The sequence below is a fragment of the Myodes glareolus genome, chromosome 2 (genome assembly GCF_982192425.1).
Source record: "Myodes glareolus chromosome 2, mMyoGla1.1, whole genome shotgun sequence".
Lineage (NCBI taxonomy): Eukaryota > Metazoa > Chordata > Mammalia > Rodentia > Cricetidae > Myodes > Myodes glareolus.
In genome coordinates, this window is record NC_142027.1 from 125,260,012 (window position 1) to 125,277,674 (window position 17,663).

Genomic DNA, 17,663 nt, shown 5'->3' on the forward strand with positions numbered 1-17,663 from the left:
CCCATGTCCACTGGAAGAGCACCAGCGCCTCTTTTGTTGTTGTTTTGTTTTTGTTTTTTGAGAAAGGACTTCTCTGTGTAGCCCTGGCTGTCCTAGAACTCATTCTTCAGACCAGGCTGGCTTCGAACGGAGATCCACCTGCCCTCTGCCTCCTGAGTGCTGGGTGTGCACCACCACGCCTGGCATGATTTTTTTTTTCAATCTGGCAAGTATATTATTTGTTCTTTCAGCTTATAATCAGTTCCAAAATAGTAATAATTGAATATTATATAAGATTTTTCTTGATTAAAGTAGGAAAACTGAAAAGTATTTACACAGAATAGCATGTGTAGGTCGTAACTTGTAAAGCAGGTACTCAATATTTGCTATTAAATATAAATTATAAACCTATGGATAAGACAAGCATGTTGGCATATATATTTAATCCTAGCACTTAAGAAAGACGGGTTTCTCTGAGTTCCAAGCTAACCTGGTCTACACTTTGAATTCCACGTAAGCCAGGGCTACATAGTGAAACCTCCTCAAAAAGAAATTATTGTTATAAACATTAGCAGCAGGAGGACTTAAGGGTACAGTGTTCATAAGCTACGAAGCAGGTCTCATGTTTTGACAGCATCCTGCCTGGTCCTCTTGAAGAGAACTACAGGCATGTGCCACCACATGCCTTTACTTTAACACAGTGGTTCTCAACCTTTCTAATACTGAGACCCTTTCATACAGTTCCTCATGTTGTGATAACCCCAACCATAACATTATTTTCATTGCTACCTCATAACTCAAAATAGAATTTTACTACTGTTATGAATTGTAAATATGTTTTCTGATAGTCTCTCTCAGATGACCCCTGTGAAAGAATCATTTGACCCCCAAAAAGGAAAACCTACAAGTTGAGAACTACTACTCTTAAGACATCTGTAGCTGTGCACCCTTTCACTCTAACACATCTGGCTGTGCACCCCTTCACTCTAACACACCTGTGGTTGCATTTGATATCTCATTTTTTACATTGTGTTTGTTTTGTTTTAGAGACAGTGTTTCCCTGTGTAGCTCTGGCTGTCCTGGAACTCACTTTATAGACCAGGCTGGCCTTGAACTCACAGAGATCCTCCTGCCTCTGCCTTTCAAGTTCAGGGATTAAAGGTGTAAGCCGCCTTTACTGTGTGGTATTCAAGTCTTAAGAGCCTCTGTCTCTTGAGTACTGGGATTTTAAGTCTGTATTTTAAATTAAACACAGGTTTTCAAGAAAGTCTAAATGGAAGGCGAACATTTATTACTAAAGAAGAGAAAACATATACAGAAATTCTGGATTCTTTCTCTTCATGCACTGGTTTTGTAATGAAGTCCAAATACCAACTAGGAAGGTATTTACAAAGATAAATTTTTCTTAAATGGCCCTGTACTGTATGGTGGACTTCTTTTCATAGAAACCATATACTGCAAGCTAAGAATATTCTTATAGTTTACAAGAATCTTAGAGGAACTATGTTCTAAACAGAGGATACCTTTTAGTGCAAAATATTATAAAAGTGACACAACTGTGTGCCTCTTAAGTGTTTAATTAATTCATTCGAACAAGAAAATGGAAAAAAAAAACAGAAAATGATCAAGACAAGCCTAGCTTTAAGATTTTTTGTATTCAATTCGTTCTACTTTCACATCATCTCCAATAAGCTGATAGACGTAAGTGACCACTGTAGAAGCCTGGATATCCATCAGGACAAATGACGGAATAATATTTCTGGAAGAGAAATAGACAGTGTTAGTGTTTTGTACTAAAGCAATAGCACTGTAAATTTCAATTCAAGGTATTGAACTCTGGGAGAAATCTGATTGTTACCTGCACACTGAAAAGAACACCAGTAACAGGGTGGAGATGGTGCATTCAGGGAGGCAGAGGCAGGTGGATCTCTGTATGTCTGAAGCCAGCCTGGTCTACAAAGTGAGTTCCAGGGCAGCCAAGGCTACACAGAGAAACCCTGTCTCAAAAAAGAAAGAAAAAAATAATAAAAAGGGGTTGCTGACATTTACCTGTTTGCTGGGTCATGGTGGCGCACGCCTTTAATCCAAGCACTCAGGAGGCAGAGGAAAGAGGATCTCTGTGAGTTCAAGGCTACCTTGATCTACAGAGCAAGTTCCAGGACAGGCTCTAAAGCTACACAGGGGAAAACCCTGTCTCGAAAAATAAAAACAAAACAAAAAAATTTTTTTTCCTGTTTACTGTGTGTTTTTTAAAACAGGGTCTCAAGGCTGGCCTTGAACTCAAAGAGATCTACCTGCCTCTGCCTCCAGAGTGCTGGGATTAAGAGTGTGCCACCACACAGGCTCTTATTTAAATGTTGTATTTCTCTTTATGAACGTCATATAACCTTTTCTAAAGCACTAAATGCTAAATTGTGGTACTTACGTTTCCAAGGCATTATATGCCCCAGTGGCGGAACCTGGGTTAATGTAGAATTTATTTTCATGCTCAAATGCTTCAAATTTGTGTGTGTGTCCTGAGATAAGAATGTCCACATCAAACTGCCTCTGCAGCAGGGCCAAGCTAGCCATGTCTCCCCATGGAATAACTTGGTGTCCATGGATCAGACCGATCTTGAACTGCCCCACAGTCACAACCTTCTGTTCTGGGTAATTCAGATTCTAATATAAAAGAAGACACAAGGAAAATACACATTTCTGATAGGATGAAACTTATTCAATTTGTTTAAATATTCAACGTCATATAGGTATCTTCAGACCTAAAACAAATACATTTATAAAAAGTTTCTTCTCAGCCTGTAATACTGCAATGGTATATAAAACCCAATTCGGCCAATATAAATTGGAAGCTTCCAAGCAACTGTTATTGAGTTAATTTTTATAGAATATGGGTTCTTTAGGGTGTGCTGTAAAGAATATTTATTCCTGGGCTGGCTGAGATGGCTCAGCAAGTAAAGATGCTTGCCCCCCAGCCTGGATTCTATCCCTGTATCCCACATGGTGGAAAGAAGGAACTGACTTCACAGGCCTTTGACCGTCACACAAGTACTATTTACATGCATGCACAAATATTGTAATAAAAAATTAGAGAGTAATTATCCCCAAACTTGCAATTTTCACAACTTAAGGCCCATAACCTATAAACTAGGATTTATTTAAATTATATCCAGGCTTTAATACTTACAATACCCAATTTTTTTTAAAAAAGATTTATTTATTATGTGTGCAGTGTTCTGTCTGCATGTGTACCTGCAGACCAGAAGAGGTCACCAGATCTTATTATGGATGGTTGTGAGCCACCAGATGGTTGCTGGGAATTGAACTCAGGACCCTATGTTTGGTTTTTTTGTTTTTTATTTTGCTTGTCTGAGACAGGGTTTCCCTGTAGCTTTTTGGAGCTTGTCCTGGAACTAGCTCTTGTAGACCAGGCTGGCCTCGAACTCACAGAGATCGTCTGCCTCTGCCTCCCAAGTGCTGGGAATTAAAGGCATGCGCCACCACCACCCGGCCTTTTTAAGTTATTTGTTTTTATTTTATGTGTATTGGTGTTTTGCCTGCATGTGTGTCTATGTGAAGGTGTCAGAACTCCCAGAGCTGGAGTTACAGATAATGGTGAGCTGCCATGTGGGTACTGGCACTTGAACCTGGGTCCCCTGGAAGAACAGCCAGTAATCTTACCCACCGAACCATCTCTTTCCAACTCAGGACCCTATGAATGGGCAGCCAGTGCTCTTAACTGCTGAGACATTTCTCCAGCCCCCACGATACCCATTTTATGGATAAAAAATCTAAGGCACAAAGCAAAAACAACTTGCCCGAGGTTGCATGCCAGTAAGTGTTGATGTGAGATTCAAATCCTGGTTACATGGCTCTAGAGTTTGTGTATTTAGCAAGCTAGAAATGAAATTTAGTCTTGCTAATTAAACTGCCTTTAACACAAATAGAGAAGGCTGAATATATTTTTAAATACACTAGACCCATATTCTAATTTACAAACAGGCTTTTCTTTCCTATCTCCCTAGTCTTTCATTACCATGCCATCTTCACAGTTTACCCCAAATATTTTTTTTTAAATCTGATAATACGAACATCGTATGTTCAGTTTGTTTAGTATAAAGGAACTCTTTGTGTTTTTTTTTTGAGATTTTGTTTTGCTTTGATTTTTGAGACAGAGTTTCTCTGTGTTGCTTTGGAGCATGTCCTGGAACTTGCTCTGTAGACCAGACTGGCCTCTAACTCATAGAGATCTGCCTGCCTCTGCCTCCCAAGTGCTGGGATTAAAGGTGTGCGCCACCACCACCTGGCCTTTTTTTGGGGGTGGGGGGTTCAAGCCAGGGTTTCAGAGCTGTCTTGGAACTTGCTCTGTAGACCAGGCTGGCTTCAAACTAAGAGGTTTGCCTGTCTCTGCCTCCCAAGTGCTGGGATTAAAGGTATGAGCTACCACGGCCCTGCATAACAACTCTTTAATTTTATTCCCCTTCCAAACAGGGTCTTTTAGAGCCCCACATGGCCAGAAATTTATTTGTATCTTTAAGCCATGCATATATATAGTATGTAGCAATCAGCCAGGCAGTGGTGGCGCACACCTTTAATCCCAGCACTGGAAAGGCAGAGACAGGCGGATCTCTGTGAGTTCAAGGCCAGCCTGGTCTACCAAGTGAGTTCCAGGACAGGCTCCAAAGATACAGAGAAATCATGTCTTGAAATTAAAAAGTATGAAACAAAAATGAATTTGCTGTTTAAACCTGGCTCTTACCACTAATATCTCATTATATATGTACAAATGTCCCCAAATCTAAGAATGCCTAAATTCAGAACACTGGCTGCAAACTAATGGATAGTTCACCTCTAATTTTTATTTGGGTGACAAATAATTGTGCTGTTGAGGATTGAACCCAGGCATCGTGTATGCTTAGAGAGGTGTTCTACCACCAAACATGTCTAGACCCAAGGGTAACTTTTCAAAGTGGTGGTGGTGGGGCAACCATGGAAAAACTCAAGCCTAAATAGTAAAGTTTCTACAAAACAGCAAGAAAGGGGTACAGATGGGAGAGAAAGGAAAATGGCACCTCATCGAAGTCTCCTCTTACGATGTGGACATCACCAGCCAGAGTCTTGAGATAGTCATAGCTCTCCTTGGTGCAAAGGTTCCCAGTGCAGAGAATGTGCTGGATTTTTCCTGGCACCAGGAGTTTTTTGAATTTAGCCGGCAGGCTGTTGCACCGGTGTGGAATGTGCAGATCTCCTAACACCAACACCAACTTTCAGGTGTCGGAGTGGAACAAACACAGCATTAGAAGTGATGGCAGATAACATGATCCTCCCATGACTACCCCACCCCTTTAGACTTGGTAGAGAGTCCAAGAACCCAGCAGAGCAAACGTTACTGATGCGGTTCCTAGCTTGTGGTACCATATCTGTTCTAAGCTAATCTTATCTTGGATATCCAAAGTTGTGTTATTTTATTTAACCAATAAAAAATATAATAAAATTAAGTTTTCTAAAATGATCCACTAGCCAGGTGTGAGAGCACACACTGGAGCAGAGGCAAGAGACCACTGCAAGTTCAAGGTCTGCCTAGTCTACATAGTGAGTTCTAGGTCAGCCACAGCCACACAAAGAGATACTGTCTCAGAAAAAGAAAAAAGTAAAAAAGATGGATTTAGAAACCTATAAATTACATTGAATAAGATAGACACTGCAAATTGAACTGCTAGAATCTACAGCATTCGATAGTTTTAAATGACACAGTAATCCTGTCTGCAACCGTAATATAAACCTATTTAATTGCAAAATCACTGTTAAAGGAAATTATCACAAATTAAATACTATGACCCTAGAGAGATGGCTTAGATGTTAAGAGCACTGATTGTTCTTGCTGAGGTCCCAGGTTCAATTCCCAGCACCCACAAGACAGCTGAGCCATCTAATTCCAGCTCTAGTGGATCCAACACTCTCTTCTGAGCTTTTCAAGTACTGCACTAGCTGGTGTGATTAGATATATGCAGACAAAACAGTTTTGGCTTTTTAAAATAATATGGCTGGCAGTAGTGGCACATACCCTTTAATCTTAACCCTCAGGAGGCAGAGGCAGGTGGATCTCTGTGAGTCTGCGGACAACCTGGTCTACAAAGTAAGCTCCAGGGCAGCCTAAAATAATACAGCGAGACCTTGTCTCAAAAGGAGAAGGAAGATGGGAGGGAGGGGGAAAGGAAAGGGAGAGAGAGAGGGAGGGAGGGAAGGAGGGAGACAGAAAGAGAGAGAGGAAGGAAGGAATGAATACAGAGTATGGAGGTTCATGCTTGTAAATCCAGCATTCAGGAGGCTAAGACAGGAGAACTGCTAGTTCAAGACCAACCTGGGCTATATGGCAAGCACATTCCAGTTCTAGGCCAGCCAATACTGCAAGTGAAACTATCACACACACAAAATACACACATACATATGTATGTATATAGATATAAAAAAATAGGAAAAAAGTTAATTTTATAGTTTGTGTTAAGAACTCTTTGGAGGGGGCTGGAGAGATGGCTCAGAGGTCAAGAGCATTGCCTGCTCTTCCAAAGGTCCTGAGTTCAAGTCCCAGCAACCACAAGGTGGCTCACAACCATCTGTAATGGGGTCTGGTGCCCTCTTCTGGCCTGCGGGCATTCACACAGAAAGAATATTGTATACATAATAAATAAATAAATAAATATCTTAAAAACAAACAAACAAACAAACAAAAAACTCTTTGGAGGGGTTGGGAATTTCATTCAGTGGTAGAATGCTTGCCTAGCAAGTGCAAAGCCCTGGTCCTCAGCCGCCCCCCCTCCCAAAAGAACTCTTTGGAGAACATTAGCCAAAATTAACTGATTTTGCTATTTCAAATTTTTAGCAGTATGTTACAGGGCACAAAGGCTTAATACTTTAGAGTCTCAACAGATGCGTATGTGCTTATTTTAAGTTTTGCTATCGTCACTTTCTTTCACTAGAAATCCCCACTGTCATATTTCTATTACCTGGATAAAACTGCTTCTTCCACTCCCTCAGTATAGTTTGTAAACTTAAAAAAAAATAACACTTTACAATCATTATGTGCATTAGAGAGTAAAACAAAAAGGCAGATAATTGAGTAATGAGATGAGCAGGGAGTAGTTTAGAGTTGCCACAGTCTCAGATGACAAAAATAAAATTTGCTCTGAAATGTCAAAGAATTAAAAAGCCAAGCCTAAAACAGGCATGGTGACACACTCTTTAATCCCAGCACCAAGGAAGAATAGGCAGGCAGATTTCTGTGAATTCAGGGCCAGCCTGGTCTATATAGCAAGCTCCAGACTAGCCAAAGCTACATAGTAAAATCCTGTCCAAAAAGGGGGACATCCCATGAAATTTTAGATTAAAAAAATTTCAAGAGTGAACAAAATAAACTGGCATTATTGTTTAAAAGTCCATTTAAAGCTGTGTGGTGGTGGTGCTCACCTTTAATCCCAGCACTGAGGAGGAGAGGTAGGTGGATCTCTGTGGGTTGGAGGCCAGCCTGGTCTACAAAGTGAGCTCAAGGACAGACAGAGCTGTTACACAGAGAAATCCTGTGTACCTCCCCACCACTCCAAAAGAAAAGAAAAGAAAAAGTTCATTTAAAGATGACACATGCCCCGCTGAGAGTAAAAGAGATTTTCCGTGTTGGTTAGTATAAGCACACTTACAGGATTTCCTCGTACCATGTTCCACTCATCAGTGCACATACTCTAGCTGCTTTTCAAGGCATGCTTATCCCTCAACAGTCTCAAAGAAAGCATTACATGTTTAATATGATAAAACTTTCGCCACCATAATTTTGTTGTTGTTGTTTTTGTTTTTTGCCAAGTGTTGGGATTAATGGCGACTGCCACCACCACCTGGCCTGGCCATCATAATTTTAAAATTGACTTAAAATAATTAATTTGGCAGCTGAAGAGATGATTCAGTGGTTAAGAGCACTGACAGCTCTTCCAGATGATATAGATTTGATTCCCAGCACACAGCAGCTCACAACTGTAACTCCAGTTCCAGGGGATCTGATTCCCTCTTCTAGCCTTGGAGGGTACCAGGCACACAGGTAGTGCACAGACAGACATACAGACAAAGCACATCCATATAAAATAACAAAATTTTTAAAAATTAATTAGAATTTAAGATCAGTCAAAACACAGAATATGTTCAGTAAGAATGATTACCAAAGCAAGCTTAATTATCTGGCAACAAAGTCAAAAGGACTGTAAATAAGAGGAACTGTTATCAATACAGGGTAGCACATGTTGGGGAAAACCTTTGAAAGCTAAACTGACTACAAAGGATCCACCCTCAATCAGTAACAAGCACCTTGACATAGAATAGTCTTCACTGTAGAGGGGTCCCTTCACATTTGGATTAATAAACAGTTATTGTGACATGCTAGAAAACATTTTCTATACTAAGAGAAGAAAAAACTCGAAACTCCTAAGAGGGTGTTTATCTAAAATAGGCTGAAAATCTCTGGGACTAGAAAAATGAACTGTTCAGTCAGAATATACCAGAAAGAACATTAGTGAGGGGGCTGGAGAGATGGCTCAGAGGTTAAGAGCACTGGCTGCTCTTCCAGAGGTCTTGAGTTCAATTCCCAGCAACCACATGGTGGCTCACAACCATTGATAATGAGATCTGGTGCCCTCTTCTGGTGTGTACATGTTAACAGAATATAGTATGCATAACAAATCTTTTTTAAAAAAAAAGAACATTAGTGAGACACAGTACTGTATTATGAGGTGCCATCCAACTCCTTGATTTATCAATATGTGAAAACTGTCATTGGATAAATGGTCACACAGGAACTATCAAAGATCCACAGTAGGACAGAGTCCTATGGTTTCTACTGATGACCAAGTTAGGAAAAATACATGACACATGTCATAGGTGCCCCTGCCTAAACTCCACGGTGATAGATCAGGTTAGACAAACATGAGAGGCAGCAAAGGGTCTGGAAATGGCTGTCTTGTTACATTCATATAAAGAAACAACCTAAACGAAGCATGGGGATTGGGTCACTTCCTACTTGAGAGATCAGTTATCAGCCACCCAACCACCATTGTTAGTAGGAGCGTAGAAAAGAAACTTACTCTGTGCCCAGCCTTAGTGGAATGAAGAAGTTGATTGCAGACAGGGGAATGAAAAAAAAAAGGGTGAAACATGACCAATGTTAAAAGAAAGCAACAAAAGTTAAAAGAAAAAAAAAACACACCAAATATGCAAAATTTGTTAATGATTTCTGAATGTTATGGAAGGAAATGTTAAAAATCATCTGTGCTGAAAATAATTCCAAAAGTACTCACTTCATCTCTCAGCAGAGAACAAACACAGCAAACCTGACCTGCCAACGTCATTCTACATTTTCTAACCTTGCTTTCCACGTCGACTCTTGTCCCTTAATTTCTCATTCGGTCTACTCTTTGTAAGATTAGATATTTATAATTTGAAGAATTCATTGGGAATAGGTTAGGGCTATCCTTTTCTGGTTCCTGGGATCTTGCTATCTCTGGAGCACACTGGTTTTATTTATTTTTTTTAATGTTTGAGGTTTTAGTAGTGAAACCCCGTGCTCCAGGGGAAGTTTTTGCTATAGAGGACATTACTAACGTGAGTACATATGATGAAAATGCCAAGAAAGATCACAACGATAAAAACCAACACACACTCAGTGTGGTGGCACACTCATTTGGTTCCAGCACTTGAGTGACAGAGGCAGACAGATCTCTATGAATTCCAGGCCAGCTAGGGTGCTATATCATAATAACCTGACTTAGCCGTCAAGAGATGGCTCAGCAGTTAAAAGCACTTGCTGATCTTGCAGAGGTCCCGGATTTGGTTTCCAGCACCCACATGGCACTTCTCAATTGTATCTCCAGTTCTGGGATCCCAAGCCCTCTGGCTTCCAATGGTACCTGTACTTGGGTGGTGCGCATAAACTCACGGAGACACACACATACACAAAAATTAAAAAGAAATAAAATTTTAAAAGAAACGTGATGAATAGTAGTGACCCTTAAACCTAAGTGTTCACCTATCAAAACGACTCCAGAAACATGGATCATGGCAGCTAATTCTTCTCCCTGGAAGTGTCTTCAAACTGCCATAAATTAACTCGTCTACCTTAAATTGGAGTCTGTTTAGAAGCGAAAATCGGGTGAATTTAAGCATACGTCTTTGGAACACTTATAAACAACCTTTTCAAAGGTCGTTTGAAGAATAATCTCTAAAAACGCAACGTGTGCCCATCAGTCAGAGAGGTACCTTCACTTTAACGTTCCTCAGCACAAACAGCAAAGCTCAACCGCCCTCTACAAACTTTGGAGATCACAGGATGCCTTAAAAAAAAAGTCTGATTACATGGACATGTCTGCTCCCCAGGTTTCATAGAGCAAGGTCGCAGGGGCTGCAATCTATCGGGAGCAAAGGCCTGATGCAGACTGGGGAAGCTAAAGCTCTCCAAAAACACGCATCTCCTCAAACTTCAAACGATCCCCATGCGTTCGCTCTAAAGGGTCGCAGCAGCCACAGCTGACAAGCAGTCCCTTTCCAGGTCCCCGCCCGGAGTGGCCAATGCAGCGGCTACTTCTCGTTCTGCACCGGGGTCGGCGTCCCCAGCAAGCCCCGAAGAAGCAGGAGGGAGACGTCTGGCCACACGGACGGCCCGAGGCCTCTCCCGGCCACAGCGAGCCGATCTCGTGACAGGACGAGAGGCCGGGTCCTCCACTCACGCCCTCTGGCCGCAGGGGTGAGGGGCGAGCCAGGCCGGGCCGCACCCTGGCCAGCCGCGATCTTCCCCCTCTCTCCTCCGCGGCCTCCCCAGCTCGCGCCTCGGCCGCGCCCGCCCCAGCCTCCCGGAGCGTCCTCGTCCCCGACGCCGGAGTATCCTGGCCCGACCCGGGTCGTCGCCGCCACGGTGCTCACCATCCTGTCACCAGGTTTCGTTCAGTCACCACGAACGCCGCCACCCTCTTCCTCGGGTTTCTTAGTAGACCCGCCTATTTCTTCCGCCACCAATAAGACGCGGAGTTTGCGAGGGAGTGTCCTACGGGGTCTCGTAAGGGTCTGTCCCAGTTAGAAAGCGAAACGCGTGGGTGGGGCCAAGGTGGAGGCGGAGGCAGTGGACAGTGCGGATAACATCCGGGTACTTGTAGCGGGTACGCTTCCGCCAGCCGTGCCTGCCTTCCCGGTAGCCATGCTGAAGTGCGGGATGACGGGCGGTCAGGTGAAAGGTGGAGCGGCTATTCTTGTTTTGCTACTTAGAAGAGGAAGAGCCTAGTGTCTCTGAAGTGTCTCCATCGTCTCCCTACGCTTCCTCTGCCATGCTTCGCCAGGACTGAGGACGCAAAGCCTGGCCTCAGCTCCCCTCACGAGGGCCCTGTTGTGCTTCGAATAGCGTGACAACCCCTTTTTCTTTAGTTATGCCTAGTAATTTGGTGACCTTGAAATGAACTGTAGCATTGGGCATTAAGTTCAGATTGACGAGAGCTGATATGGGGAGAAGTTGAGAGGAAAATAACACTTACCAACAAAAGAATTTTGAGTCCAGGGAAAGTCTCCATTCGAGATTCTACCAGAGATTTTATTTATTTATTTTTATTTTTTATTTATTTTTTTTTTTTGGTTTTTCAAGACAGGGTTTCTCTGTAGCTTTTGGAGCCTGACCTGGAACTAGCTCCTGTAGACCAGGCTGATTTGGTGTTGGTGTTGGTGTTGTTTTTAATATATGTTCTAGAACAAGCTACTATGTCACTTTGAAGCTCAGTTTCCTCAATCGGAAGATGAGACTAATATTAACACCTTCGTTGATAAGAGTTTGTCATAAGCATGAAGTAGATGAATTGAGCCCAGTACTTAGAAGGACAATGTGGGGAACTATATTGTACTCAGCCTTACGAAAGGGAATGACTGAGCTTGGAACAGGGTTCGTGGGCAGACAGACAGCTTGCCTGACATGTACAAGGTCCTAGGTTCAATCTGCCTGCAGAGTGTGGGAGAACCCAAAAAGAAAATGAACGAAAGCATTACCATAGAAATTGACTTGCAGAAGACATAATTTTGTATCACTGCAGATTTATTGAATTTTTTTGTTTCTTTTTTCTCTGTTTATGAATTCTTACTATGTATGTAAAGGGTATTATATGGTATTTCCTAAGGTAATTAATCTATAAAATGCTGTGTGGATCACCTGAATAATTTAACTCTCATGTGCATCCTGAGCTTTGTTCCACTCTAAACCTAAAAGTCAAATGTAATCACTTACTGGAAAATTGTTGGGACATATAAAGGAAAAGGGTATTTCAGACCACTTTTTCCAGCTCAATGGCATAACATACATACATTTGGTCACTCTGTGAATTCCTCTCCTGGTGATTCCTCTCATGGTGATTCTTCTCATGGTGATGCACCTTGCTAGGACTCGACAGAGCATCAAAGTTGAGATCATTATGATCTAACCTGGACATACTGGAAGCCAAGATGCTGAATGTTGTTATAGTCGAGATAGCCGGTGACTTTCCAGTCTCTTGCCCAAGATCAAGCTCAGAGCAAATGGTCTGAGAGCCAGGCTGAAGAAGCAGTGGTACAGAATAGGCCTTGGGTAGGATGGTTGCCGACAATTTCCAGATAACTAGTGCTTTGGATGAGTTGTCTCTGCACTACCCAAAGCCCCTATTTCCATGTCTGGGAATCTTACCCACAGGGCAGTAGTAATAAAGAGCTCTACTGAAGAATTTGACCGGCATGATTAAGCATGATCCTGCTGTCCTTTCCAGTTTTCATTTGAGTCCTGTGCATGCAGAAGTAGTCCTGCGATTTCTCTTTATTGCTAGAAAAAATATAAACATCACCTTTCTTTTCCTCCACAGTATTTGGGAAAGCAATACAGACTCTATCACGAGTGAGTGATGACCTGTGGCTAGACCCCTCTGAGAAAGGTGTAAGTAAGTTCAGTTAAAAAGCCCGGCATGAGCCAGGTGGTGGTGCATGCCTTTAATCCCAGCGCTCGGGAGGCAGCAGAGGCAGGCGAATCTCTGTGAGTTCGAGGCCAGCCTGGTCTACAGAGTTCAGGACAGGCTCCAAAGCTACAGCAAAACCTTGTTTCGGAAAAAAAAAAAAAAAGCCTGACGTGATGGCACAGGCCATTAATCCCAGCACCAGGGAGGCAGAGCTCAACCAGCTACACAGCAAGTTTGAGACTAATTTACTCTATGACAACCTGTCTTAAAAGCCAAAATAAATTTAAGAGTGTTAAGTGATTGATCATATGGTAAAGCAAGAGATGTTTAGCTTGGGCAGTGGTAGCACACACCTTTAATCCCAGCACTTGGGAGGCAGAAGCAGGTGGGTCTCTGTGAATTCAAGGCAGTTCCAAAACAGGCTCCAAAGCTACAGCGAAACCCTTGAAAAACATACATACATACATACATACATACATACATACATACATACATACTACATACATAAAACAAAAAGAGAAAAGATGGTTCGAAGAGCCAAGTCCAAGGGCTGGGGTGTCAGGTATAATCCCAAGTACTTAAAAATTCAGAACCTGACAGTTCTAGGCATGCATTCCCAGGATGGCTGACTGAGTGGTAGCTTCTCCCCGTGGACAAGAGATGAGATGGTCAGTTGCTCAGGGGCCTTTTCTAGCTCTTTTCCATCCTTTTATGCATTAACACTATGGTCACTGTAGACATTTATACTTTTACAGTGCCAGAGTTTAGGATTATAGATTTTGTAAACATATGTTCAATATAGATACATATATGTAGGTGTCCATGTGTAAATTCAATGCGCTTGATTTCATTTGAATATACTTGTGGCATTATGTTCATAATAGGATCAATTCAGGATAGAAGTTGGTTTTCTCTGAAATAACTTATTTTTTTCCAGCTTGCTCTGAGGTCTGTGAATTCCTGTCATTCAACATATGGCTATATTCTGTTCTCGTCTTTGTTTTTTCAACAATATCAATGGTCACCCTCAGCCACGATGAGTGATAATGACATACCCATGAATTTAAATTGCAAATTGGCAATCAAGGTAAAAAAAGTTGGTTTCCTCTTATAAGGGAGAAATATGTCTTTTGTAGGATATAACAGCTGTACTGTATATGCTTAATCATTCCAATGCCATTTATGAATACACAGACTTTTTGTCAGTTGAGTTTTAAAAAGTTAATGGGACAGCCACACTAAGTATGTGTTTAATGTTACAATGTATTTATGTTGCAGTCAATTCTACCAATCTTTAGATGTCTGAATTATCTTGAAAGAAGTGTAGAGAAATGCAAAATAGTCACCAGATCAGATAAATGCAGAGTCGTCATTCAGTTCTTCTGCAGGCATGGTAGGTGCCACTAAAAGCAGTTTTTCTTTTACTTTTTAAGATTTATTTATTTATTATGTATACAGTGTTCTGTCTGCATGTATGCCTGCAGGCCAGAAGAGGGCACCAGATCTCATTACAGATGGTTGTGAGCCACCATGTGGTTGCTAGGAATTGAACTCAGGACCTTTGGAAGAGCAGACAATGCTCTTAACCTCTGAGCCATTTCTTCAGCTCTAAGCAGTGTGTTTCTTAGCATTTTTATGCGTACGGTATGCAGAGCTACTGTGACGTGAGGTATGTACAGGTGACAAGTGTGTCACCTGTCTTTGCTATACTGTAAGGTGGCCGCTGCTATTTCCTCAGGACTTCATGACATAAGCTGGTCTGCATGCAAAACAAAGCAGACTTTAAAAATGTCCAACTGGGGAGATGAATCAGTCAGCCTTGCAAGCACATGGATCTTTATTTGACCCCCAGAACCCATGTAAACTTTAAAAAAAATCTAGCTGGGTTGTGGTGGTACACTCAGGAGGCAGAGGCAGGTGGATCTCTGTGAGTTTGAGATCAACCTGGTCTACAGAGCGAGTTCCAGGACAGTCACGGCTAAGAGGGAAACTCTTGTCTCAAAAAAACAAAATGAAATAAACAACAAAATTCTAGGTGTAATGACACATGCTTGTAGTTGCAATGCTGCAGAGGCAGAAACAGGCAGGTTCCTGACAGCCTGGCCCACTTGGTGAGCCTCAGACCAGTAAGAGGCGCCGTCTAGCGAAACAGGTAAATAGGCTCTGAGGAATGACACTCTGGTCTTACACTACACACCATGCACATGCAGTCACACTCACATGTGCACACATGACACTGGACCCCTTCACAAATGTCCAATTGAATCTAAATTGATTTTTCTAGTTGGATGTGATGTGCACACATTTCTGAACTTAGCACTGAAGTGGCTGATGCAGTAGGATCATGAGTTAGAGGACAGTGCAGCTATCTAGTTAGTTTCAGGCTCTCAATTATAGTGAAATTGTGTCTTGGAAAGATGAATTCACAGCTGTCCCACTGTTTGAACCCTCTTTGGGAACAGTCTAACAGAAAATGAGAGCTTTCCATTAACTTCTGTAAAACCGTTAGGCTCCCACTTTTTTTTTTTTGTTTTTTGTTTTTTTTTGGTTTTTTTTTTTTGTTTTTTCGAGACAGGGTTTCTCTGTAGCTTTGGAGCCTGTCCTAGAACTAGGAACTAGTTCTTGTAGACCAGGCTGGCCTCAAACTCACAGAGATCTGCCTGCCACTGCCTCCCGAGTGCAGGGATTAAAGGTGTGCACCAGAGATGGGCAGTGATGGCGCACACCTTTAATCCCAGCACTCGGGGATGCAGAGGCAGGTGGATCTCTGTGAGTTCGAGGCCAGCCTGGTCTACAAGAGCTAGTTCCAGGACAGGCTCCAAAGCTACAGAGAAACCCTGTCTTGAAAAACCAAAATAAACAAACAAACAAATAAATAAATAAATAAAGGTGTGCACCACTACTGCCCTGCAGGCTCCCACTTCCTAATTTTGACTTAAATGTATCTTAATAATACATTTTTATTTCAGTGTGTATTTATAATCCCTAAATTTTCTCTATAAATATGAATGGTGTAACATTATTTCTCCCTTCTTTGGATCTGAATCCATGTACTAGCAAATCGAGTATAGGGAGTATTTGAGAGGACAGCATGCTAAACGTCACAAAACGTAGCCGTGTGAGTGATCTGCACCACCGCTTGTAGCTTTGTGGAAGAGGCAAGCTCCAAGAGCCTTGGCTTCTGCTGTGTATACTGGGGGTGGCTTTGCCCTTGTGCCACAGGCTGCTGAGAGGAGACAATGGGGTCCCATAGGGACAGGCACAGAGCCTGGTGCAGAGTGAGTGCTCATCAACCATGACTGTTAGTGCACTCTCCTCCTCCTTCCCTTCCAGGTGAACCTCAGAGAACCAGCTGTTCAGTATCTGAAGTGTCTCAAACATGGCTCTATTAGAGCTATTCTCAGTGAATATTTGTATACTGGGCTTAGTGGTGTATGCCTATAATCTCAGTACTTGAGGAGGTTAGAGGTAGGGGATCAGAAGTTCAAGATCATTCTCAGCTATGTAGCAAGTTCCAGGCCAGCCTGGAATACTTGAGCCTCCATCTTAAAACAGAAGCAAAAATTAAAACAAGAATATTTGTGATTGATTCTTAAGATAGTTTTTATAGGGTGGTTCTATTATATAGGATGCTTTAAGATACAAAGAACAAAAGTGGAGGAAGTCAGACAATTCAGCTCAATAACATTGGCTCAGGTGAGTTTGAAGTTGTGCTGCAGGCATGGTTTAGTCCAGGCTTCCCCAACTGCTGCTGCTTCTGTTTCTCGTGTTTCCTCTTCCTCCATTCTCCCCCTCTTCTTTTCCTTCTTCTTTCTTTCCTTTGCTCCCTCCCTCCTCCTTCATTCTCCTCGCCTTCTTTGTCTTCTTCCTCATCTTCCTTCCTTCCTTCCTTCTCCTCTTCATCTTTTCTTTTCCTCCACAGGGATCGACTCACAGCACACAGTATCAGTACCATCACAAAACTTCTAACAGTGACCTCCTTCAGCAGCAGTGACTAGATGCTCTTCTACACTAGGCGCTGCCTAAAGCTTTGCCTTGTACATCCCTTGGCAAAAATGCTTGACTTTGAGGCTGGAGAGATGCCTTAGTGGTTAAGATCACTGACTGCTCTTCCAGAGGAATTGGGTTCAATTCTCAGCACCCACATGGCAGCTCACAACTGTCTGTAACTCCAGTTCCAGGGGACCCAACACCCTCATACAAACATACACACAGGCAAAACACAAATGCACATAAAATAAAAGAAAGAAAGAAAGAATTTGATTTTCCTGTGACTAGACCACCCTAAACTCTACCTGGTAGCCAGGGGCTAGTGTCTGTCATCCACATGAGCTGCCACATAGTCACCTCACTCTAACCATAAACAGTCTCCAGGACGTCAGTCGCCAGGCATGTGCCAAAAGGGAAAAGCCTGTGATCCTTCTAGAGATTCAGCTCATGCTGGGGTAGGGGGGTGGCACACACTTAATCCCAGCACTTGGGAGGCAGAGGCAGGTGTATCTCTATGAGTTCAAGGCCAGCCTGATCTAGAGAGCTAGTTCCAGGATAGTCAGGACTACAAAAAGAAACCCTGTCTTGAAAAACTGATTACAAAAAAAAAAAAAAAAAAAAAAAGTGGAGGCAAGGGTCTTAGGTTTTTGTTGCCGAGCAACCTGCAGGTGTGCTAATGACTTCAAACTGGTTAAGAACACTGCCTAACCAGCC

General features: G+C 42.3%; 2 protein-coding genes across 5 annotated transcripts in view; one reads left to right on the forward strand and one right to left on the reverse strand.

Annotated features, from left to right (window-relative positions):
• Positions 1-1,249: 1,249 nt before the first annotated feature.
• On the reverse strand, positions 1,250-11,083 carry Vps29 (VPS29 retromer complex component). 3 transcript variants are annotated; one of them, XM_048447372.2, is made up of 4 exons: positions 10,927-11,083; positions 5,049-5,240; positions 2,405-2,640; positions 1,250-1,738 (listed from the first exon to the last, which is right to left on the reverse strand). In XM_048447372.2, exons 1-4 carry the CDS (start codon positions 10,927-10,929, stop codon positions 1,621-1,623), a joined length of 549 nt encoding a protein of 182 aa, XP_048303329.1. In that variant the 5' UTR covers positions 10,930-11,083; the 3' UTR covers positions 1,250-1,620. The 3 variants fall into 3 exon arrangements, with proteins under 3 accessions (XP_048303329.1, XP_085535817.1, XP_085535824.1); XM_085679691.2 differs by lacking the exon at positions 10,927-11,083 and adding an exon at positions 9,096-9,182; XM_085679698.2 differs by lacking the exons at positions 1,250-1,738; positions 10,927-11,083 and adding exons at positions 1,803-1,976; positions 9,096-9,203.
• Positions 11,084-11,153: 70 nt separating this feature from the next.
• Positions 11,154-17,663, forward strand: part of Rad9b (RAD9 checkpoint clamp component B) — a 33,778-nt gene continuing 27,268 nt past the window's right edge. For both annotated transcript variants that reach the window (XM_048447373.3, XM_048447374.3), the window contains exons 1-4: positions 11,154-11,234; positions 12,870-12,940; positions 13,897-14,046; positions 14,238-14,352. In XM_048447373.3, coding sequence (XP_048303330.1) covers positions 11,198-11,234; positions 12,870-12,940; positions 13,897-14,046; positions 14,238-14,352 — 373 coding nt within the window. In that variant the 5' untranslated portion in view covers positions 11,154-11,197. The remainder of the gene's footprint in view (positions 11,235-12,869; positions 12,941-13,896; positions 14,047-14,237; positions 14,353-17,663) is intronic.

Bases quoted from the DNA above. Each gene is read 5' to 3' on its own strand.
- Vps29 (XM_085679691.2), bottom strand. From the start codon at position 9,167: ATGTTTCACCCTTTTTTTTTTCATTCCCCTGTCTGCAATCAACTTCTT. The intron at 2,641-5,048 runs GTGCCATTTTCC...CTTTTATATTAG, and splicing joins TAAGAGGAGACTTCGATGAG to AATCTGAATTACCCAGAACA. The intron at 1,739-2,404 runs GTAAGTACCACA...TTTCTCTTCCAG, and splicing joins GCATATAATGCCTTGGAAAC to AAATATTATTCCGTCATTTG.